Source organism: Salvelinus alpinus, chromosome 2 (genome assembly GCF_045679555.1).
Source record: "Salvelinus alpinus chromosome 2, SLU_Salpinus.1, whole genome shotgun sequence".
NCBI lineage: Eukaryota > Metazoa > Chordata > Actinopteri > Salmoniformes > Salmonidae > Salvelinus > Salvelinus alpinus.
Window position 1 is genome coordinate 49861937 of NC_092087.1, and position 24124 is coordinate 49886060.

At 41.8% G+C, this 24124-nt stretch overlaps 1 protein-coding gene across 8 annotated transcripts; it reads left to right on the top strand.

Annotated features, from left to right (window-relative positions):
- The first annotated feature begins 1078 nt into the window (after positions 1-1078).
- On the top strand, positions 1079-24095 carry LOC139564175 (inter-alpha-trypsin inhibitor heavy chain H3-like). Of its 8 annotated transcripts, none has more exons than XM_071383438.1 (23): positions 1079-1236; positions 6273-6436; positions 6671-6775; positions 7147-7309; positions 7476-7586; positions 7870-7998; positions 8082-8198; positions 8367-8535; positions 10689-10799; positions 11766-11947; positions 13115-13294; positions 13522-13643; positions 16769-16983; positions 17253-17285; positions 20376-20405; positions 20530-20583; positions 20672-20734; positions 20834-20914; positions 21105-21212; positions 21333-21507; positions 21852-22000; positions 23001-23082; positions 23809-24095. In XM_071383438.1, exons 1-23 carry the CDS (start codon positions 1159-1161, stop codon positions 23921-23923), a joined length of 2736 nt encoding a protein of 911 aa, XP_071239539.1. In that variant the 5' UTR covers positions 1079-1158; the 3' UTR covers positions 23924-24095. The 8 variants fall into 8 exon arrangements, with proteins under 8 accessions (XP_071239539.1, XP_071239547.1, XP_071239553.1 ...); XM_071383446.1 differs by having other exon boundaries at positions 20843-20914; XM_071383452.1 differs by lacking the exon at positions 20376-20405.
- Positions 24096-24124: the final 29 nt, after the last annotated feature.

A 24124-nucleotide genomic window follows, 5' to 3' on the forward strand; every position in this document is an offset into this window, starting at 1 on the left:
GCATTTCGCTACACTCGCATTAACATCTGCTAACCATGTGTATGTGACAAATACAATTTGATTTGATTTGATTATAAGCATGTACATACTTATATTACAAATTAATTTGGGACATTTTATCTGCTTTCAAAATGTACAACAAACATTACATTTAAAAACATGACTTCTTTATCTGATTATCAAAACCTGAATTTAGAGAAATATAATCTTTATAGTTCTCTGTAAAATGTTGATTGTCGGATTCTGAAATTTCTTATGCATGAAATACATTGTTTTTTGTTAGATGTTTAAATTCTCTTTTCCTATCTTTATTTTGGCAAACTAAGAGGTGTTTCCGTAGTGACCTGGTATACTGTATAAATTGTGAACTTAGTTGCTTACTTAATTGATACCGTAACTAATGCGGCACATGTGATTGACAAATTATTATCACAATCAATAGGATCCAAAATATAAATATTTATCTATGCGTTTAATGTAGATTATCATTTCAGATGTTTTTTTCTCTCAATAAATGTAAAGAAAGTCAATTAACAATCAAGTGTCAATAGCAAAACAAAGCTAATTGTTTTAGTTGTGACTGTTTCGTGTTGGTCAAGTTAGACTTATTTTGGTCTTTAATGAATCCCCATAGCTAGCATATGGCTAGCTATCTATCCTTTGGACAGATGTACATCCCCCAAAAAAACATTCTAGTCCCACAAGCATTATTTTCATATTTTCTGAAATATATGTTCAGTATTTAATAGAGCTGTTACAGTGAACGTATTAATGCCACACCGGCGATCACGAGTCATGACGGCAGTCAAATTTCACGTGACCATTAGCTGAAGGTAAGGTGACACAGTATGTGGCGCTGCAATGGATTATAATTATTTTTTACAAATCAACATAAATAATTTGAGTCTGTAACAAAAACAATTTAAAAAAATCCCAACTGAGCTTCCTTAGCTGGAATATAAAAGTGCTGAGTCAACCTTTAGGACGTCATTTAAAAAAAAAAGATGTTACTGCTACATTTCAACACGAGCACGTCATAGTCAGTAAATGGTGGATGAATGACTGACTGCTGTGTACTCTGTTTGCTGGCCAATAATATCCTGTGCTCTTCTTTAAAAGGCTGGGTGTGTTTTGTGGGGCTTCATTTCTGCCGAGGTCATGATGAAGGGAGTCTCTGTAGGAGTCGGGCTCCTTGGGCTGCTGCTGGCCTGCGTTACCACAGCACCAACCAATAAGGTAGGGTCACACACAGGTAACAGTGGGGAAGGTACTCTACCTAGTGGTTAAGAGCGTTGGGCCAGTAACCCAAACTTTGCTGGTTTGAATCCCTGAGCCGACTAGGTGAACAATTGGTCGACGTGCCCTTGAGCAAGGCATTTAACCCTAATTGCTCGTGTAAGTCGCGCTGGATAAGAGCGTCTGCTAAATGACTAAAACGTAAATGTAATATTGTTTTCGATTGTGTTGATTTGCCTGCATGTAAATGTGACCGTGTGTGTTTGATTAGTTACATCAGCTCAGATGTGTCTTTTGTTCACAGCTTTGGGGGCACAGAAAGCACAAAATAGAACAGTTCAAGATACCTCAAGTTGAAGGGGTCAGATTGAGCTAGACCGTGTTAGACTAGGTGAGGTCTATAGCTGTCCTGGTTGCTTTGCTTCTTTGCCCTGTCCAGTCCCTTGAAAACAGGGTGCACCATGTCTCCTAGCTATACAAACAAACACCTGGGGTGAAAGAACGACTGGTCAATGCTTTTTCTCATTTGAGAGTATGTGGGCGTGTATGAGTCTAGAGGGCAGTCAAACAAAAAGTAGTTGTAATCAGTGCGAGACCAATCAGGTTTCAGATATACTAATCTTGAGTTCTGCTGGTTATGTATTTGTAAATGGTGGGATTGCTTGTGTGTACAGTGTGTGTGCCTGCGTGTGTCTGTGCGTGTGTACGCGTCATCAACTAGCACTCAGTCTCATGTCAGAATTAGACGTTCAGACATGTTTCTCAAACGTCAAATGACAAAGTTGTTGCAAACGTCACATTTCGAAGTGTTTAAGTTTAAGTGTAAGCATTAACTCAGAATTTCTCAGGTTAGGGTTAAGGTTTGGGATAGGCAAAAAATACATAATTCTATCACTGGATTGTAAATTGCAACCTTTATAATCAGAGGCAGATGCTTACGCCTATTCGCTATCCCTGTCCACAGTGCCCTATTAAAACCGAAAACTATTTGAAGGTAAGAGTGCTCACTGTTGCCCCTAGTGGTTGGTTTCCACATCATCTCCTGATGTCCTCAGACATTGATGGACGTCAAATACTGACTTGTATCACGGGTGACCTGGCTGTTGTCATTGTGATCATAAAATTGGGTTCAGCTATACCGGCCACGTGGAGTGTTTTCAGTATGTTCTGGATCTACAGTATGTAAACAATGGAGCAGGTGATGGGCCCTGTACAGTCTGCTATCCAACTAACCTCTGTCTTTCCAGACTCACATACCATCCCCCCCCCCCCACACACACACACACACACACACGCCACCCCCCTGACCGTCATGGATGATCCCTAGCTCACTTAGGGCCTGTGACAGCTAGGGAGAGAGAGTATGGACCAGGGTGGGGGGGTGGTGAAAAGGAAAGTAAATAGGGAGAGTAAAGGGTAGAGAAAGAGAGTGATAAAGTAAAGAGAGAGCGGTGGAGTGGGCTTACTGAAGGCTGGGAGCTGGGGCGGTGGAGGGAGATAATTATCCGAGTGTGGGGGTCAGGGGCTGAATGGTGGAGGTGGAGAGAGTGACAGAGCCGCCGATAAGCCCTTGTTCACACAGACAGAAAGAGAACAAGGAGAGAGAAGGGGACAGAGAGAGAGAGAAACACTGTGACATCCCTTACTGAGGCGGTGGGAATAATGTTGAATGGAAAGAAAGGCATGAGTAAACAAAGAAATGAATGAAGGGGGAGACCCTTTTCATAGACCACCATGGCTGGACATACAGTACTAGTACTGTTACGCAAGCCACACACACACACACTTAATGCGTATGGAGCGGGATGACATTGTGAATCAAGGGGCGTTTAATCAATGTCAGAGCTCAATCAGAGTCCCATGTGACAGTGTTCCCCTCTGCTGCACTCGGCCCTCGTCTCACCTTCCCCATGTTGACCCTAAGAGTGGTCAATATGTCCTCACCAAAGATTCTCTAACACAAGAAATCCAGACACTGCCTACATAAAGTTGTGTGTTACTGGGTATATTTAGTAAGTAATACCCTCTCTGTGTGTGTAAGTGCAAGCTTATATCCCTGTTGTGAGAAACATTAGGCTCTGCCTGCCTGCCTGCCCAGGTCCTCTTAATTACAAACATACAGGAGATAGTTTATTAAACTGCCACCCTCTCCTGCCTCCTCACACGCATGTGAGTGAGTGTACAGATGTAGTCCTTTTTGTTTTGCATGTCAGTGTCAAGCCACAGCATGCCAACATATTACAGAGTGTTATCAGTGCTCATTCTACAATTCAATCTCTAAAATCGGGACGCAAAAATGATAAACGCAGTCATTAAATGCTAATTTGTAATGGTAATTGATAAACGTAATGCTTAAATACTACATTGGAATTCCAACGAAGCATTTCATTTTTAGAAATAATGCTATGACGTGACACACGCAATAAAAAGACTGCATATGTATTCAAATGTTGTCTGATGGTAAACAGTGTGCCCACTAGGCACACACTGGTTGAATCAACGTTGTTTCAACGTTGTTTGTCAATGTGTTGTGACATGGAATCTATGTGGGAAATACATTGCATTTGAAAAAAAGTTATCCACGTACACTGGGGGAAATTTCAACCACAGGATTACATCATGATGGTAACCAAATTTCAACATAGACAAACCTTAGACAAAAAAATATGTTGAATTTGTACAACGCCAGATCTTCAACGTTACATCCACTGTCAGAAAAAAACTATAGGCTGGGCAGCACCTCCTACTGGAGAATTGATCTGTATCTACAGCTACCCTTTGGTCCAGGGTTTTATCCAAGACCAGCGATGATATTTGTCACTGACTGTTACCAATGTTCCATTGTGAGAACGATTGTTGAGATATCTCCACTTAACAACGAAAAAGATACACTGATGCTATTGAAGTCATTCCAAAGGGTAGGTTTAACAGAGACTAATTAAATGTCACCATACTTTATCATCAATGATGCTATATACAGTGCTGTGAAAAAGTATTTGCCCCCTTCCTGATTTCTTTGCACATTTGTCACACTTAAATGTTTCAGATCAAACAAATTTAAATATTACACAAAGATAACCAAAGTAAACACAAAATGCAGTTTAAGTGATGATTTTATTTATTAAGGGAAAAAAAAGCTAGCCGAACCTTCATGGCCCTATGTGAAAAACGAATTGCCCCCTAAACATAATAACTGGTTGTGCCACCCTCAGCAGCAACAGCAATCAAGCGTTTGAGATAACTGGCAATGAGTCTTTCACATCGCTGTGGAGGAATTTTGGCCCACTCTTGTTTGCAGAATTGTTCTAATTCAGCCACATTGGAGGGTTTTCGAGCATGAACCGCCTTTGAGGTCACGCCACAGCATCTCAATCGGATTCAAGTCCGGACTTTGACTAGGCCACTCAAACCGTATTATTTTTATTTTTTAAGCCATTCAGAGGTGGACTTGTGTTTTGGATCATTGTCCTGCTGCAGAACCCAAGTGCGCTTCGGCTTGAGGTCACGAACTGATGGCCGGACAGTCTCCTTCAGGATTTTTTGGTAGAGAGCAGAATATGGTTCCATCAATCACAGCAAGTCGTCCAGGTCCTGAAGCAGCAACGCAGCCCCAGAACATCACACTACCACCATATTTGACTGTTGGTATGATGTTCTTTTTCTGAAATGCTGTGTTACTTTTACACCAGATATAACGGGACGCACACCTTCCAAAAAGTTCAACTTTTGTCTCGTCAGTCCACAGAATATTTTCCCAAAAGTCTTGAGAAAGAGACTGGGCAAAAATGGCATCCATGGCAGAGTTCCAAGGCGAAAACCACTGTTGACCAAAAATAACATAAAGGCTCATCTCAACATCAAGATGTTTTTTGCCAAAAGTGAGATGAGCCTTTGTTATTTTTGGTCAACAGTGGTTTTCGCCTTGGAACTCTGCCATGGATACCATTTTTGCCCAGTCTCCTTATGGTTGAGTCATGAACACTGACCTTAACTGAGGCAAGTGAGGCCTGCAGTTCTTTAGATGTTGTTGTGGGTTCTTTGTGACCTCTTGGATGAGTCGTCACTACACTCTTGGGGTCATTTTGGTAGGCTGGCCACTCCTGGGAAGGTTCACCACTGTTCCAAATTTCTCCATTTGTGAATAATGGCTCTCACCGTGGTTCGCTGTGGTCCCAAAGCTTTAGAAATGGCTTTGTAACCCTTTCCAGACTGATAGATGTCAATTACTTTGTTTCTCATCTGTTCCTGAATTTCTTTGGATCGCGGCATGATGTCTTGCTTTTTGAGCTCTTTTGGCCTACTTCACCTTGTCAGACAAGTTCTATTTAAGTGATTTCTTGATTCAACAGGTCTGGCAGTAATCAGGCCTGGGTGTGGCTAGTGAAATTGAACTCAGCTTTCCAAAAAATGTGATTAACCACAGTAAATTCATGATTTAACAAGGGGGGGGGGGGGAAATTACTTTGTCACATAGGGCCATGAAGGTTCTGATAGATTTTTTTCCCTTAATAAGTACAATTATCACTTAAACTGCATTTTGTGGTTACTTGGGTTATCTTTATGTAATACTAAAATTAGTTTGATTGTCTGAAACATTTAAGTGTGACAAATGTGCAAAAAAATAAGAAATCAGGAAGGGGGCAAATACTTTTTTCACAGCGCTGTAAGTCTATATATGAATTGCAAAGTCATTAACAACTATTGTTTCAATTCAACCCTGAATTAAATCAAAATAGACAATACAATATGCATTGGGTTTCAAGCGCTGGTTGATTTAAAATGTTATATTTAGTGATATCTAGTTGCGTTTGCTTGTCAACGCAACCACATATCGACATTTGAAGGAGATGTATCCTCTGCTTGGATAGCTCCGTCCGGCTTTAATTCCAGTTTGTCTACAAATTAATAATTGATATGTTGGATTCGCGTCTCCAACTCAACCGAAACTCAAACTGTATTTAATGTGCTCTTAAAGTTTGTGTTTGAACATTTTTGGTATGCCCAGTGGGTTGATGTTGCTTCATTATCCTTTATAGAACAGGGACTGGGACATCTACAGCTTTCACATGAACTCCACAGTGACCAGTCGCTATGCAACCACTATCATCACCAGCCGGGTTGCCAATCGGATCAACCAGTCACAGGAAATAGAATTCCATGTCAAGATTCCCAAGAATGCTTTCATCAGTAAATTCAAAATGTAGGTCTACATGAATGTTTCACTGTCTAAGATGAGTTTACACACATATTACATCAAATATTACAAAAATGCTCACACATACAGTAACCCTACCTCTCTCTCTCTCTCTCTCTCTCTCTCGCTCTCTCTCTCACTCTTGCTCTCGCTCTCTCTCTCTCTCGCTCTCTCTCTCACTCTTGCTCTCGCTCTCTCTCTCGCTCTCTCTCTCCCCTCCTCCGTTCCTGTCTTTCTCAGGACCATTGAGGGGCAGACGTATGATGGGGTTGTGAAACAGAAGGAGGAGGCTCAGCAGCAGTACACTCAGGCAGTGTCTCGTGGTCAAAGCGCTGGCATAGTCAGGTGTGTGTGGGTGTGTGCATGACTATCTAAACCTTGTCGTACTGTAATCATGGTCAAATTATTGACCAGGCACCCAGGGCACATGTCCAGGGGCCCTGACCTCCACCATTGACTTTGTTAGTCACTCTACACATTTTGCCATGACTAATGCCATGTTCAAAATGTATGGACATGGCATTAGTCATGGCAAAATGTGTAGAGTTGTAGGAAATTAGTATGAAACATTTTAACATTTTCTCTCCACCCCATCACAAAAACAAATGGCAAAAAAGGCTAGGGCCGCCCCTGTGTGTGTGTGTGTCTGTGTATCTGTGTCTACAGTATGCATGTGTTGTTATGTATTAGACGGTACCCCTTTTTGTCTCCTAAAGTTCAGTGGGGAGGACCCTTGAGGAGTTTAAGACATCTGTGACTGTGGCCGCGCTCAGTAAGGTGACCTTTGAACTGACCTATGAGGAGCTGCTGAAACGCCGACTGGGCAAGTACGAGCTGCTGATCCATGCTCAACCCATGCAACCTGTTGCTGACTTCAAGGTGAGAGGGAGAGAAGAGAAGAGGAGAGGAGGGAGAGAGAGAGAGAGAGAGAGAGAGAGAGAGAGAGAGAGAGAGAGAGCACTGACCAATGATCGATGAGTCATTTGATATTTGGGTTGATGTTGTGTTTTCTTGCTCCTTTTTTCTGTCTCTTCCTTATGGCCAGATTGATGTGTACATCAATGAGCGACCAGACATTAACTTCCTGGAGATAACAGGAGGGCTGAGCACCAAAGCACTGGCAAATGCCATCACCAAAACACATGCTTCAAGTGAGGTAATGTCCAAAACAGGGTAATGTAGAGCTAACCAACAGAAAAGTCCAGACCCCAATACATTACATGGTAAAAAAATCTGTTTATGAGCCCTTGAGCAAGGCACTCAACCCTAATTGCTCCGATAAGTTGCTCTGGATAAGAGAGTCTACTAAATTACTTAAATGTACATTTTCACACCTCTGGATATGTTCATGCTAATACGAATTAGCTCATTCTAACAGGGTAGGGTAAAGCAGGGTGTGTTTTGAAAAGCATAACCGTAAACTACCAACTCCTCCCCAGGCCTGGGTACATTTCTACCCCAGCAAGGAGCAGCAGAGCCAGTGTGAAAGCTGTGGAGAGCAGGGCCTGAATGGAGACCTGGTCATCGCCTATGACGTCCACAGGAAAACATCCATGGGAGATCTCAATGTACCCTTCTTCCATCCTCTTTCTGGCATTACTTCTTCATCTCTTCCCTATCATTTAATCACTGTCTCTCATTCCCTCTTCAGGAGTCAGAGGGGTATTTTGTCCATCACTTTGCCCCCAGTGACCTACCACGCATTCCAAAGAATGTGGTCTTCATCATCGATCGGAGTGGCTCCATGAATGGCAGGAAAATGGAGCAGGTTTGTGTGTGTCTGTGTGTTGCCTGTTGTAATGCAGCTGAAGGCTTAGCGTTTAAGCAATGTACACATACACCACATATTTACATTCAATGAAGGGGACAATGCATATTGATTGAGTGGTTAATTGGTTGCATATGATTGTATTTTGATTGCACTGCGATCTGTCAGACCCGTGAGGCCTTGTTGAAGATCCTGGGAGACCTGGCGGAGGACGACCACTTTGGCCTGATCACGTTCGACAGCTCAGTGTCTACCTGGAGGAAGGAGCTGCTGCCGGCCAACCAGGACAACCTGGAGGCTGCTAAGAGCTTCGCACGAAACATCCATGAAAGAGGAGGTACAATTATTACTTACAGACAAGACTCTAGTAACACTGAAACAAAAAAAGATAAGAGGAAACGGAAAAAGGGAGAGGAAGAGGCCTCAACCACAAGCAGCTGCAGCCAGAGAGCGGCAGGAGCCAGTCAAAGGCAGAGAAGAAATGACCGGTGCGGGTAGACTGTATGCAGATGTTCCTCTGCTGGAAGGCGGAGGTTCATCTCATATGGCGACATCCACGTCAGATCTCGGCCCTGGGATGGAGTTGGTAGAATTGCCTGATAGCATGTGGGTCATGAAGCAGATGACACCACAGATTGTCATCACCTACAAAGGAACCAATGTGTTACCTGACTCTGTGTAGACGTCACGTGTAAAGGAGACAATGCGTTATGTAACTTTGCCTAAATGTCACGTGTAAGGGAGAGGATGTCTCGCGTGGCTGTAGTCAAAGGAGGCATGGGCTTGGAAATGAAGGGGTATAACTACCAATGTAAAAGGTAGGGAAAGAGCGGAGAGGAGATTCTTGGGAAGACGGATCAGGAGCTGATTGATGTATTAGAAGTGAAACGACTTTTGGTGTAAGGTCAGAACAGAACTTAGAAGCTTTTGCATTATAATTGCCATACAAAAAAAACAATGAAATCCATCATTTGTGAAACTGTGGAACCAAAAGAGAAGTGTTACTGGTTTTCATTAACTAGTTAAATTACTTATTGAATAAAATGCTGAAGAAGAAGAGTAGCGTTGCAACAACTACAGGCTCAGGGGGTTCACCTTAGGTGTCCCCAGACCATATCGTGGGCTCGAACAGGAAACCACAGGGGGTAACTGTGTAAAAAGATACAAAAGGAGCACTGGGTATCTATAGTTTGTCCTTACTCAGACAAAGTGTTGAACCCCTGCTTTCAGCTAGGAAATTATTTCAAGAAATGAGTCTTAGCTGAAACCCTATACCCGGGGCAGCGAGTGTGACTCACCCATGAGGGTAAACTAGAAAGGGAAGACAAGCCGCTAGCAGGAATGTCTGAGAGTATGCCGAGCTTATAAAAATCGTATAACCCTGTTGTCGTGTCTTTGGCTATGCCGGATTCAGGCCAACGTCATGACACTGTGGTTGCGTGAAAGGCGGGATGACACGTAGTAAGCCGGACCATGGCGCAGATAAATATTGGATTTCTCCCGAGTGGCGCAGCGGTCTAAGGCACTGCAACTCAGTGCTTGAGGCACCATTTCAGACACCCCGGTTTGATTCCAGGCTGTATCACAACCGGCCGTGATTGGGTATCCCATAGGGCGGCGCACAATTGACCCAGCGTCGTCCGGGTTTGGCCGGTGTAGGCCGTCATTGTAAATAAGAATTTGTTCTTAGCTGACTTGCCAAGTTAAATAAAGGTTGGTGTTGTACACAAAAATAGCCCCAGCTCACGCGTAATATACTGTGACACAAACTACCCTTGAAGTGTTAACAGTAGGAAGGACTGAGCTAACCTCTGGCAGGCAGAGATAGACCAAGAGGGGTGACCCGGGTTAATAAAATGGAGCCTAGAGCTTCTCTGCTAACTCAGCCTAGGATGGGAAGAGGGAGTCCCGCTCACTGGGAAAGAGGCTCATACCGCGGAATAATCCAGGCCTACGGCGCAGTGGTAGTTGACCCACCCTGTGTGGTCAAGAGAAGATCCACAGGCAAAGACTACCGGTGCGTTTGTGACCCTAGTATGACCCGTAGTAGTCACCTCCACATGACCTACTTACTTATTTTCAAAGATTTCCATAGCTGACAGTACAGTTACGATATAGCAGAATTGTGTAGCACTTAAAGGGATAGTGAAATTTTGGCAAGGTGAACTCATGAGTCAGATGAACTCATGGATACCATTTTTCTGTCTCTGCGTCCAGTATGAAGGAAGTTGAAGGTAGTTTCGCAAGTCAATTCTAACTAGCACAATGACTGGAAGTAAACTGGAACAGCTAGCATGCATGATATATTAAAATGTTATCCATGAGTTTATCTCCCTCTGGTTAAGTAGATAAAGGGCTTAATTGACAAAGGCTCTCACTAACCCTTTAAAGGGCACACAAGGTAAAATAATGGCAGATATGAACAACAGCCTAGTTGGTGACAATAGCAGCTAATCCATAGATGTGTTTTCCTCTCTCTTCTCTTCTTAGCCACCGACATCAATGCTGCTGTGTTGGAGGGCACAGCCATGCTGAACCGACACCCACTAAAGGGCTCAGTCTCCCTTCTTATACTTCTCACTGATGGAGACCCAACCACAGGTACACACACACACACACAGTTTTGTATTGCTATCCTTGTGGGGACCAAAGAATTGATTCCCATCCTAACCCTAACCCTAACCATAACCCTTAACCTAACCATAACCCTAAGCCTAACCTTGGGCGTCCCGAGTGTCACAGCGGTCTATGGCACTGCATCATAGTGCTAGAGAAGTCACTACAAATCCGGGTTCGATCCCGGGCTGTGTCGCAGCAGTGACTGGGAGACCCATGAGGCAGCTCACAATTGGCCCAGTGTCATCAGAGTTAGGGGAGGGTTTGGCCAGCTGGGATGTCCTTGTCCCATTGCGCTCTAGCGACTCCTGTGGCGGGCCGGGTACATGCACAATGACACGGTCACCAGTTGGACGGTGTCTCCTCCGACACATTGGTGTGGTTGGCTTCCGGGTTAAGTGAGCAGTGTGTCAAGAAGTAATGCGGCTTGGCAGGGTTGTGTTTCGGAGGACGCATGACTCTCGACTTTCGCCTCTTCCCAGTCCGTATGGGAGTTGCAGCGATGGCATAAGACTGCAACTACATATTGGGTAGCATGAAATTTGGGAGAAAAAGGGAGGTCAAATGTTTTATCAAAACAAAAAACCCTAACCTTAACCCCAAACCCCTAACCCTAACCCTGACCAAAATTCTAAACCTAACCCAATTGTAACCCTAAACTTAACCCATAAGCCTAAAATAGCATTTCTCCTTGTGGGGACTGGCAAAATGTCTTTGTTTTATTATCCATGTGAGGACTTCTGGTACCCACAAGGATAATTAAACAAAAAACACACGCACGCACGCGCACGTGCACGCGCACACACACACACACACACACACACACACACACACACACACACACACACACACACACACACACACACACACACACACACACACACACACACACACACACACACACACACACACACACACACACACAATGAAAGCCAATCTCACTTTCCTCAGGTGAGACCAACCTGGAAAAGATCCACAAGAACATAAAGGAGGCTATTGGTAAGAAATTCCCCCTTTACTGTCTCGGCTTTGGAATGGATGTCAACTTTGACTTCCTGGAGAAGATGGCGCTGGAGAACAGTGGTGTGGGACGCAGAATATATACGGACTCTGATGCTGCTCTGCAGCTGCAGGTAAGGTAACACACAGTGTGTGGCACTGCAATGGACCGTAATTATTTCTTACAAATCTCAACATAAATAATTTGAGCTTGTAACAAAAACAATTTAAAAAAAATCCCAACTGAGCTTCGTTAGCTGGAATACAAAAGTGCTGAACCAACCTTTAAGGTTTTATTTGAACAAACCTAACGCAAGGCGTGTCAGAAATATTTTTGCTATTTTTACAACCAGAATTATGAGCCCAGTAGCTGGCGGTGGCACGAAAGGGCTGGGTTTTGATGAATAAACAAGTTGAAGGTGTGTCGAGGCTTGATCCCTCACTGGCCAATCAGAACATGCCCCATGGCTAAATACTGTATGTGGTTGCTTCAAGTTTTGTATCTGCGGTCTTTTATGTATTGTAATCAACTCTAATTAGAATGTTAGTCTGTTATAGGCTAGTTTGTTAAATAGCCTACAGAAACAAAATATATTTTGTTCTGACCTATCGCATATTTGCTAAATATATTGAACTTGTTTTTGAATAGTAATTACATGGGTTCAATATGGAAATATATTGTTAACATTCACACTGATAATGGCTTAGTGTAAAATGCACCACGTCTGAGCCACGGACAAACGTTGTCAATAAGAATGATTCAATCGTTATTGATAAGAGCTAAAAAAGAGAGCGTGAATAATTTGAATCAAATTCGAATAAAACGAAACAACAACTTGTTTTAAATATGCTGTCTAAATACTGTTACAGGTAGGGCTGTTATGGGGACTGTATTAGCGCCACACCGGGGGTCAGGAGTCATGGCACCATCCAGTGTAATTAATAACTTCACCATGCTCCAAGAGATATATAATGTCAGATATTTTTACCCATACCAATATGTGCCCTTATTACCATGCAACTTATGTGACTTTGATGTTTACTCCTGAACTTATTTAGGCTTGCCACAACAAAGGGATTGCACACTAGTGCGACAGTTTTTACATGACAAAATTGCAAACTAACGTTTGACACTTTCACCTCTTTACCCCCAGTTGAAAATAGAGCCCTTAATAAAGTGTAATCAAATCCTATCTCATCTAAGCAGGTTGTTTCCCGTTTATCTGACTGTAGTTGACTTGGGAGGAAACAAGGAGGAGCAGGGGGTGGGACTAATGGCTTCTGTACTGTATGATTGACAGGGCTTTTATGAAGAGGTGGCTACACCCCTATTGACGGACGTGCAGATGGTATATCTGGGTGGGGCTAACCTGACCCAAACCAACTTCAGCCAGTATTACAACGGCTCCGAGATCGTGGTGGCTGGCCAGATCCCCGATAACAACATAGAGATGTTTACCGCAGAAGTCATAGCCATATCGGTGAGGTCACCTCTGCTCTACCCCCCTTTATAAGTTCATAGGTCAGATCACTCCACACTGTCCTGTTCTTTGTTTAGTATGTTCTTTTGTTTTTTTTAAATATACAAAATGTTGATTAAAAAAAGGTGCTCCATATCAGTACTTTAGAGACAGCTCAGTCAAACGTCAATATATACAATAAAGTCAATGTTTAGTATTGTGATGTGAGGATGCTTTGATTATTTCAGAAAAGCAATAGGGTGATGTACTCTGACACATTACCAATGAAGGAGCCCATTGAAGCCAGGTCTGACAGCCACATCCAGAGGCTGTGGGCCTACCTCACTGTAAAGCAGCTCCTGGACAAAGAGTGAGTTTGCTTTGCATGGCATTGTCTGTGATTGGGTGTGTTTGCACCTGTGTCTATGAAGAGAGGTATCCTACAAGGCAAGCTAGATTTACTTAGGGTTTTCTAAACCCAACCAGCTTCAGTTAGCTTCACACACCAGCTCAGGCTTCATCCATACTACAACGGTGGATATTGCTCATCCGCCTGCTGCTAACTCTAGCAGATTTGTAACTGCACGAGCATAAGTCAAATGCCAAACTCTACATCGAGACAATGCTGAAACATTCATTCATGGGCGAGTCAGTGCCACATTTTAATTTGTGCCAACAACAAAAAACTATTCTATAAAAATCTAGCAAATTCAGCAGGCTATGGTCTGAAATAGTCTTTTAGAAGTGCAGTTTTTTTTTATTACTTATCGTTAATACCATCTTTGGTTTGCTTATCAATGCAGATTCACCTTTTTTTCCCCATTCCTGTCAATATTTCTGTATTATTAAGTCATACAAAAGTGTTACATTGAGTGAAGTTTAAAATTAATTCTGTGATATATTTTAACATTAAATGTTTACAAAAACAAACAAACATTTGATTAATAAAATATGTAATCAGTCATCTTCAAAAATTGATTTGTAGACATTTTTCAAATGTATATAAAAAAAAATGAAAATATCATATTTACGTAAAGTATTCAGTTACTCAGTACTTTGTTGAAGCACCTTTGGCAGTAAATACATCCTAGAGCAGGTGTTCTTAAACTTTTTCAGCCTGGGACCCAAATCAGAAATTCTGTGTTTTCCTGGGACCCAGGCTTACGAAAACATGCAACAATACGTACATATCGGTACATTTCATTGCACTTATGTCCATTAACAAATGCAGCATAGACAAATAACAATTAAATGAAATACCCATATAAATAGCTATTCATGTCTCTTTGCCCCCTTAAAACATTTTTGACGTGCGTTTTTCTAGATTGTTTTGTTGTTATTCTGTCTCTCACTGTTCAAATAAACCTACCATTAAAATTATAGACTGATCATTTCTTTGTCAGTGGGCAAACGTACAAAATCAGCAGGGGATCAAATACTTTTTTCCCTCACTGTATATACAGTATATTGAATTTTTTTGCAAACATTTCTGTTTTCGCTTTGTCATTATGGGGTACTGTGTATAGATTGCTGAGGATTTTTAAAAATTTAATCCATTTTAGAATAAGGCTGTAACGTAACAAGATGTGGAAAAAGTCAAGGTGTCTGAATACTTTCCGAAGGCACTGTATATGCCAAGTCACAATCGAAACAATGATGTCACTACCAAAACGCCTGTTATTTTGGCAAAAATGAAGATAGTAAAAGTAACAAGTAAATGAATCAATACGTTTCAGATTCATACATTAATCATTGGACATTATTCAGAGAATAATAGAGATTATATGTCTTTAAATTCAATTTCAAGGAATAAAACACCTGTCGTGGAAATTCTACACAGGGACACTCAAAGTCAATATTAAATGAATCATCCTTTATTCTCAATGCGCTGGAGAGGTTCTAACCAACTCAATGCACCATGTACACATGTCGATCAGGAGCTCCAAAAGGGCAGCCCGTTAGTTCTCTTATATACTTACACAGAAAGTAATAATAACATGATTTAGCTTATTCATTATTCATCATTAATTCATCATTAACATTTGCTTCATTCATATGACCGACCAATACTGGTTCATGCATGTGACAGACCAATACCTCACGAGGCTTTCTTCTCTCCAAGCTGAGACCTTGAAACTGAGATATCTTTCTCAAAACAAGGGTCTGGGCGTACTGCCAAATTGCAGATACTACAGTGAGGAATTCTCCCAGGCACGTTCAATCAGTCACTTACATGAACACAGCAATTGGTTATTAGAAAAGCACAAACGTAAACATTTCCAGTTCATTACACCCAAACCATTCATTCCTATGCTTTACAGTGTTAAATAACACAAATATATGATAACAATATTGTTTGTGAACAAAGTTTCATTTTGTCATTTTAATAAGGTTAGGAGCAAAATGTGAAAATCGTTGTGGAAATCTGATGCAGCTCAAGTCGACTACAAAACCCACGGTGCAATGCTCTCTCTCTCTCTCATTTGCATGCTTTCTAGCTAGCTAATGTACACACAATAATACCAAAGATAGTACAAGGTGCCAGATGTTTCACCGGATGTATAAATCTGAAGCATCCAAATATGGTGAGGAGATGAAGCCCAGTGGGAGAATATGGAGTGAGATGGAACTGGGCCTACATTCTGCAGATTTTCTCACTGAAGAAAAGCCCGATCTCAATACAGTTTTCTGTTACCAGAACTAGAATCTGTTACAGATAGAGTGCATTAAGTTTTGCAGGTTCAAGTCCCCTACTTTTTCTGAATGTCCTCTCTCGATATGATCAAATTCATGAAAATGTGGTCATTTAAATGTATGTAAAATTGTATTCATATTCGTGGGTTTATTTACCTTCATTCAATACACACACACACACACACACACACACACACACACACACACACACACACACACACACACACACACACACACACACACACACACACACACACACACACACACACACACACACACACACACACACACACACACACACACACGGCAAGGGGGGAGAATAGAAATCGCGTTGCGTGATGGACGTTGAAAGAAAAACTGAGTTGAATATTTGGTCCACTGTTTAGTTTGAGCACATCTTAGCAAAATACATACTTTGTCATGACGATATAAAAGGATGGATGTGTTCTAGACAAGTATGCCCATACCATATATTGGCTGATATGGCAATCAGGAGTGGAGGTAATGTTTTACAAAGCATTATGAAATGTTTGTTACTCCCTCTCTCCATTGACAAGAACCTTATTGTGAGAACGTGGCACAATGCGATTTCCTGAATTCACTGACGGACCACTTATCTTAGATGTTAAATCACGGTGAAAAGACATGTTTTACCCAACTCATAGAACATAGACTATCACCAAATTAACAGGAGTTTCATTCTGTAATGGATTATCCCTTTAAATGTTTTGAAAATCGTATTTTGTAAATGTTTTATGCAAATACAATTATAATACCCGTGTTTGTGTGTGTTTGTTTCAGGGTGCAGTTGAGCGGGAAGGCAAAGGAGAAGGTGAAGAAGGAGGCCCTGGATCTTTGTCTGAAGTACGGCTTTGTGACTCCTTTCACCTCAATGGTGGTCACCAAGCCCCAGGGAGAGGACTCACAGGTGGCCCACAAGCCCAAGGAGGGGGAGAAACCGATACGATCTAGTCAAGTCCTCTCCGGGTCAGCATTCTTGAACCGCCAAGCCCACGGTGAGCAAAACTACCCTCACCATCATCATCATCATCACACACACACACACACACACACACACACACACACACACACACACACACACACACACACACACACACACACACACACACACACACACACACACACACACACACACACACACACACACAATTAATGTATGGTGTGAGTCAATGGTGTAAATAAAAGACCAAAGGCTGTCAATCTAGAGTATAAACTTTACATTATAAACTGTATATGAACTTTAAATATATGTTATGTTTATCAGGCCCCCCTCCAATGCCAGCCCAAGACTTTTATGGTAAGACAAATACCTTACCCCTAATTTTACTCAATCTTCTATTTTGGCCGAGATTAAGTTCAAAACTGCGATAAAGCGAGCTTGAAGTGCGATCGGATTGAATCCTGGCCCTTGTCTAGGTTATATTCAGAAGTCACTACTGACTGTACCCAAAATGTTCTCTCTATTTTTATCCCTCGCTCTCTTTCACTCTCGTTCTCTCATCTATTCTCCGGTTACTTAACTCTATTTTTTCTCAGATGGTGAAATACACATTTGTCTGTGCAGTATGTGTGTTTGTAGTTGGACAGAATGGAAAGAAAATAACTACAGTAAAAATATATAGTCACCGGCCAGTTTATTAGGTAACCACCCCGTTCATGAAAATGGAGCGCTCCTACAGACAGTGAGTCTTGTGGCCGTGGCTTGCTATATAAAGCAGGCAGACAGGCATCAAGGCATTCAGTTACTGTTCACTTGAATGTTAGGATGGGCAAAATAAGTGACCTAAGAGACTTTGAGCGTGGTATGACCGCCGGTGTCAGGTGAGCCGGATCCAGAATCTCAGAAACATTGCCTTCCTGGGCTTTTCGCGCACGACAGTGTCTAGGGTTTACCGAGAACGGTGTGACAAACAAAAACCATCCAGTCAGCAGCAGTCCTGTGGGCAAAAACAGTTAGTTGATGAGAAAGGTATGTGGAGAATGACCAGAAAGGTCAAAGGAGAATGGCAAGAATGGCAACAGGTGGGCCACAAACAGGCAAATAACGGTGAATTACAACAGTGGGGTGTAGAACGGCATCTCGGAATGCACAACTCATCGATCCTTGTCACGGATTTGATATTGCAGCAGACGACCATACCGGGTTCCACTCCTACAACTAAAAACAAGAAGTGGATCCAGTGGGCACACGATCACCAACACTGGACAGTTGACAAATGCTGTTGCATCACGATGATGGCAGAGTCAGGATTTGGCATAAGCAGCATGAGTCAATGGCCCCATCCTTCCTGGTGTAAACTGTACAGCCTAGAGGCGGTGGTGTGGGGAATGTTTTCCTGTCACACACTAGGTTCCTTGATACCAATTGAGCATCGGATGTTTCAGACACCTTGTAGAATCAATGCCCCAAAGAATTCAAACTGTTCTGGAGGCAAAGGCGGGTCTGACCCAATACTAGATGGGTATTACCTAATAAACTGTCCATGAGTGTATGTGAACATATACAAACACTAAAACCTGTATAAATAGCATCAAGATCAGTGGGATCAGGTTAAGATTAGTACAGTTGAAGTCGGAAGTTTACATACACCTTAGCCAAATACATTTAAACTCAGTTTTTCACAATTCATGACATTTAATTCCCTGTCTTAGGTTAGTTTGGATCACCACTTTATTTTTAGAATGTGAAATGTCAGAATAATAGTAGAGAGAATGAATTATTTCAGCTTTTATTTCTTTCATCACATTCCCAGTGGGTCAGAAGTTTACATACACTCAATTAGTATTTGGTAGCATTCCCTTTAAATTGTTTAACTTGGGTCAAATGTTTCGAGTAGCCTTCCACAAGCTTCCCAAAACACGTTGGGTGAATTTTGGCCCATTCCTCCTGACAGAGCTGGTGTAACTGAGTCAGGTTTGTAGGCCTCCTTGCTCGCACACGCATTTTCAGTATTGCCCACACATTTTCTATAGGATTTAGGTCAGGGCTTGGCCACTCCAATGCCTTGATTTGTTGTCCTTAAGCCATTTTGCCACAACTTTGGAAGTATGCTTGGGGTCATTGTCCATTTGGAAGACCCACTTGCGACCAAGCTTTAACTTCCTGACTGATGTCTTGAGATGTTGCTTCAATATATCCACATCATTTTCCTACCTCATGATGCTGAAGTGCACCAGTCCCTCCTGCAGCAAAGCACCCCCACAACATGATGCTGCCACCCCCGTGCTTCACGGTTGGGATGGTGTTCTTCGGCTTGCAAGCCTCCCCCGTTTTCCTCCAAACATAACGATGGTCATTATGGCCAAACAGTTCTATTTTACTTTCATCAGATCAGAGGACATTTCTCCGAGAAGTACGATCTTTGTTCTCATGTGCAGTTGCAAACCGTAATCTGGCTTTTTTATGGCGGTTTTGGAGCAGTGACTTCTTCCTTGCTGAGCTGCCTTTCAGGTTTTGTCGATATAGGACTCGTTTTACTATGGATATAGATACTTTTGTAGCTGTTTCCTCCAGCATCTCCACAAGGTCCTTTGCTGTTGTTCTGGGATTGATTTGCACTTTTCGCACCAAAGTAGGTTTATCTCTAGGAGACAGAATGCGTCTCCTTCCTGAGCGGTATGACGTGGTCCCATGGTGTTTATATTTGCGTACTATTGTTTGTACAGATGAACGTGGTACCTTCAGGTGTTTGGAAATTGCTCCCAAGGATGAACCAGACTTGTGGACGTCTACAATTTTTTTATGAGGTCTTCGCTGATATCTTTTCATTTTCCCATGATGTCAAGCAAGGAGGCACTGAGTTTGAAGGTAGGCCTTGAAATAAATCCACAGGTACACCTCCAATTGACTCAAATTATGTCAATTAGCCTATCGAAAGCTTCTAAAGCCATGACGTAATTTTCTGGAATATTCCAAGTTGTTTAAAGGCACAGTCAACTTAGTGTATGTAAACTTCTGACCCACTGGAATTGTGATACAGTGAATTTTAAGTGAAATAATCTGTCTGTAAACAATTGTTGGAAAAAGGACTTGTGTCATGCACAAAGTAGTTGTCCTAACCGACCTGCCAAAACTATAGTTTGTTAACAAGAAATGTGTGGAGTGGTTGAAAAACGAGTTTTAATGTAAACTTCCGACATCAACTGTATATACTAAATAATTTAATCAAATTAATGGGTCATTAATATATAGTTTAATTTTACAGACAATTTTGTCACAATACACTTCACAAACAAAACAAAAATGATAGGGAAGAGGAGAGAAAAAAGGATTAAAGGGGATGGAAAACCGTCAAATCAAAAGGAATGGCAACAACAAATAGATGCTATATCAGTGGATTCCCCCAGCACTATTAACTCAGTCAACTTTTCTCCTGTCATTCCCTACCTGGTCTTCACCCAGAACAAGGACTAAGAGGCAAGTGTGCCCATTTCAACTGTTGTGAAAGTGAAGTGCAGAAGAAAACAATTTCCGCAATGATTGAATTCTGGCCAATTCCCAAAATTCGGTGATGAGTTTTACAACTGCCCCTGCTTTACAGGAAATGCTAGGAGAATGGGAGGGGCAGGAAGAGGAATCACGTCAAGAAGCGGCGGCAAGTGACTATCTTTCCCTTGTATCACAGCTGAACGTGTTGGACATCAGCTTACGTGTGCTCAATTTGTGTTTTTTTTTTGTCGTAGGCTTGATGAAACATACTGATTATGATGTCGGTCATGCTATACAGGAGTCATTTCCTGCCATGGGTAATTCTTCCACATAAAAAAAAAATATTGTTTGATATTTTTGTGTGTGTGTGTATCTGTGTGTAGGATTCTTTGTGTTCATGTTCTGACTGTGTGTAGGGATCTCAGCTTTACTTGATTTTAGTGAACCTCCGCGAATTCGCCCAATTGAACCAGCAATGAGAACTCCAACTACAACTGGTACTGAAATATTTATGTCGCCCTGAAAATGTATTTTTTTAAATATTTAAGATGTTGTCTAAGGTTATTGCTGTTTTTTCTCACACAGTATCTTAAGCACCCTTCTGCTTTCTCTCTCTCTCTCTCTCTCTCTCTCTCTCTCTCTCTCTCTCTCTCTCTCTCTCTCTCTCTCTCTCTCTCTCTCTCTCAGTGAGTCCTCTCCGGAGGTTCCTGTTGCCCGCTGAGGGTCAGGCTCTGCCACTGTGCTATGACATTCCTGTGGCTCTCTCTCTCAGACTCCTAATAGACCCCAACAATGGTGACTTGATTTTGAATTCAAATGTTATTTAATTCTTTCATTCAATTATTCATTGTCCTTTCCACATCATCCACTCACTCATCAAACATCGTCGAATGAACCGTGTCCGTCTTTCACCAGAGTTGTCTATGAATGGTCAGCTTGGACAATCAGCCAGTGCAGGCTACCAGAATATTGTGATCCATTACAGAAGCGATCAACATATTGAGTTAGACACTACTGGCATCACCTTCAACGATGGCCAGAATACAACATACTTCTCCTGGAGCCTGAAAATCAACCGCGAAACGGACAGGTGCTCAATCATATACCAACGACATACTTTCGAATAAAAGTCCTTTTGTGCTATTGTTTTGTTTCTGTGATGAGAATTCTGATTTTGCCTTTTGTGCAGTGCAAGGTGTTTTATGCATAGCCTGGTTAAACCAAGTGAAGTGAGCCAATAGTGAGCGTAGCGTTCAGTCTTGTTCAGTATTTAGTATTGTGTTGTCGACATAAAGAGCTCTAGAGTGTATATTACTAAAGTGGCCTAATGACAGGAATTGTTATATGGTAGCTATATAGGGTACTTTATATGGTGCCGTTTTTTGTTGTTGATGAAATTGATACATCTCAGTCTTGTTATGTCTCTCCCTGCAGTGTGTCTCTGATCCTAAGGGACAAGGAGATGGATGTCACCATAGCGTCGACACGGGTCGTCATCATGCTCTACAGGAGGAATGGAATCAAGTTCCTGTGGCCCGTCCTGAGGCAGCGCCCGACAGGAGACAACATTATCGGGATCATGGGTGTGTGAAACGTTATCGGTCACTCCACTTCATATCCTTATGGTCTAGTCAATAGTCATGACATATTCTCTTTGTTTCTATGTGTGATGAGACGCTTTTGAAAACAATGTTTGTTTCGATTTTTGACAATACTTGTTTTTGTGTGACAGATGAAAATACGTTACTTAGTGACACGGTATAATATAAAATATGACAACATATACCATTTAGCAAATGCTTTTATCCAAAGCAACTAATAGTCATTTTACAGATGGGTGGTCCCGGAAATCAAACCCATAATTCTGCCGTTGCAAGGGTCATGCTCCACCTACTAATCTACATAGGACAACTCCTGAGCTTCAGAGGACCCTCTCTTTATAATGGCCTTGTAATTTATGGTGACAGATCAATCGAGTACAGGCTTAACTGAATGACAACAGAATATAATAAGGACATTTTATTGAATAATTTGGGGTAGGCCTCATCTCCGAGGAATGCTCCTCACAGCCAGATGCTGATGACAGGTTGCCCTATGCTGGGCAGCTGGCATCGGACCCCCCGCTGAGGGAAAGGAGTTCCAATGACGGGCCTTAAGGTTATTATGCTGTTGGTGGTGGGGAGGTGGAAAGTCATTGGAAGACTGTTGCTGACATATAAATATTCCCCTAGTTTCATGCCCATTGGTTGAAAGAAAGGATAGTGATTATTGCACAAGTGAGCCAATAGGTTCATCAGCAACTGTGGTGGAATTGCCATAGTGTGCCATGCTTATAGGTTGACGTTTAACAGGTGGATGACAATCCGCACGCTTGCCAATAGGAAAGGAGGAAGAGAGACGTGACTCTATGCTGACGAGGCGACATTGTAGACACTACCATATAAAACACCTACTATGCTGATGAGTGAGATAGGAAGCGATGTGAATTATGAGTTAACTAGATTAATGACAAGTGATGATCCATTCAGACCTGCCTTTCTGATTGAACTTTCGTAAGTACATTATTTGTACTGTGTGTTGCAGCTCGTCCACCTGTTGCCTATGAGGAGGTCCAGGGAATAGCAATGAAACTTAAGATTCAGGACAAAGAAGTAGACGTCTCCAGGTAAGCAGTGGTGGAAAAAGTACCCAACTGTCATACTTGAGTAAACGTAAAAGATACCTTAATAGAAAATGACTCAAGTAAAAGTCACCCAGTAAAATTCTACTTGAGTAACAGTCTAAAAGTATTTGTTTTAAAATATACTTAAGTATCAAAAGTAAAAGTATAAATCCTTACATACATCCAAATTCCTTATATCAAGCAAACCAGATGGCACCGTTTTCTTGTTTTTGTAATTTATGGAAAGCCAGGGGCACACTCCAACACTCAGACATCATTTACAAACAAAGCATGTCGGTTTAGTGAGTCCGCCAGATCAGAGGCAGTAGGGATGACTAGGGAAGTTCGGTTGATAAGTGGCGTGATTTGGACTATTCTCCTGTCCTGCTAAGCATTCAAAATGTAACGACTACTTTTGGGTGTCAAGGAAAATGTATGGAGTAAAAAGTACAATATTTTGTTAAGAAATGTAGTGAAGTAAAAGTAGTCAAAAATATAAATAGTAAAGTACAGATACCCCCCAAAAAACTACTTTAAAGTATTTTTACTTCATCACTTTACACCACTGCAGGTAAGTTTAACTGTCTATCATACACAAGCTGTTTAGAGATCTGACTGTTCATATGTAGTCTGTGATACTACTGTGTATCTATATCAAGGATGCGTATTTGGTATTCTGTTTATGCTATTAAATGAAGAACCTTGCTGTGGATTGTGTGTGCGTTGTAGGGACTCTGCTGTGGATCTCAGTGTTCGCTCTACTCCCACCGTGGCATGCTGGTTGATGCCTCTTCAGTCTGCCCTACAGGGAGAGCTAGCTGACTTCACCGTCACACAACTCTAACTGACCATGTAGTTGCTCCCACCGCCAACTCATAAACATTAAACATACAATAATTATGTTCCAGAATTAAGAAGAGCAACCATTAAGACTGAGGTTTCTAGGAGTTCACATAGTAACACAACTCAAATCTCCTGTGACAAATTCATTGTAGAATAAATATCATTTTCGTGAACAGTTTGACGACTTTTTTGTGTTTGCACT

What these genes read in the sequence shown, in the direction of transcription:
- LOC139564175 (XM_071383438.1), top strand. Translation starts at nt 1,159, where the DNA reads ATGATGAAGGGAGTCTCTGTAGGAGTCGGGCTCCTTGGGCTGCTGCTG. An exon ending in AAACATCCATGAAAGAGGAG is followed by an intron (nt 8,536 to 10,688) that starts GTACAATTATTA and finishes TTCTCTTCTTAG; the next exon opens with CCACCGACATCAATGCTGCT. An exon ending in ATGCTGCTCTGCAGCTGCAG is followed by an intron (nt 11,948 to 13,114) that starts GTAAGGTAACAC and finishes TATGATTGACAG; the next exon opens with GGCTTTTATGAAGAGGTGGC.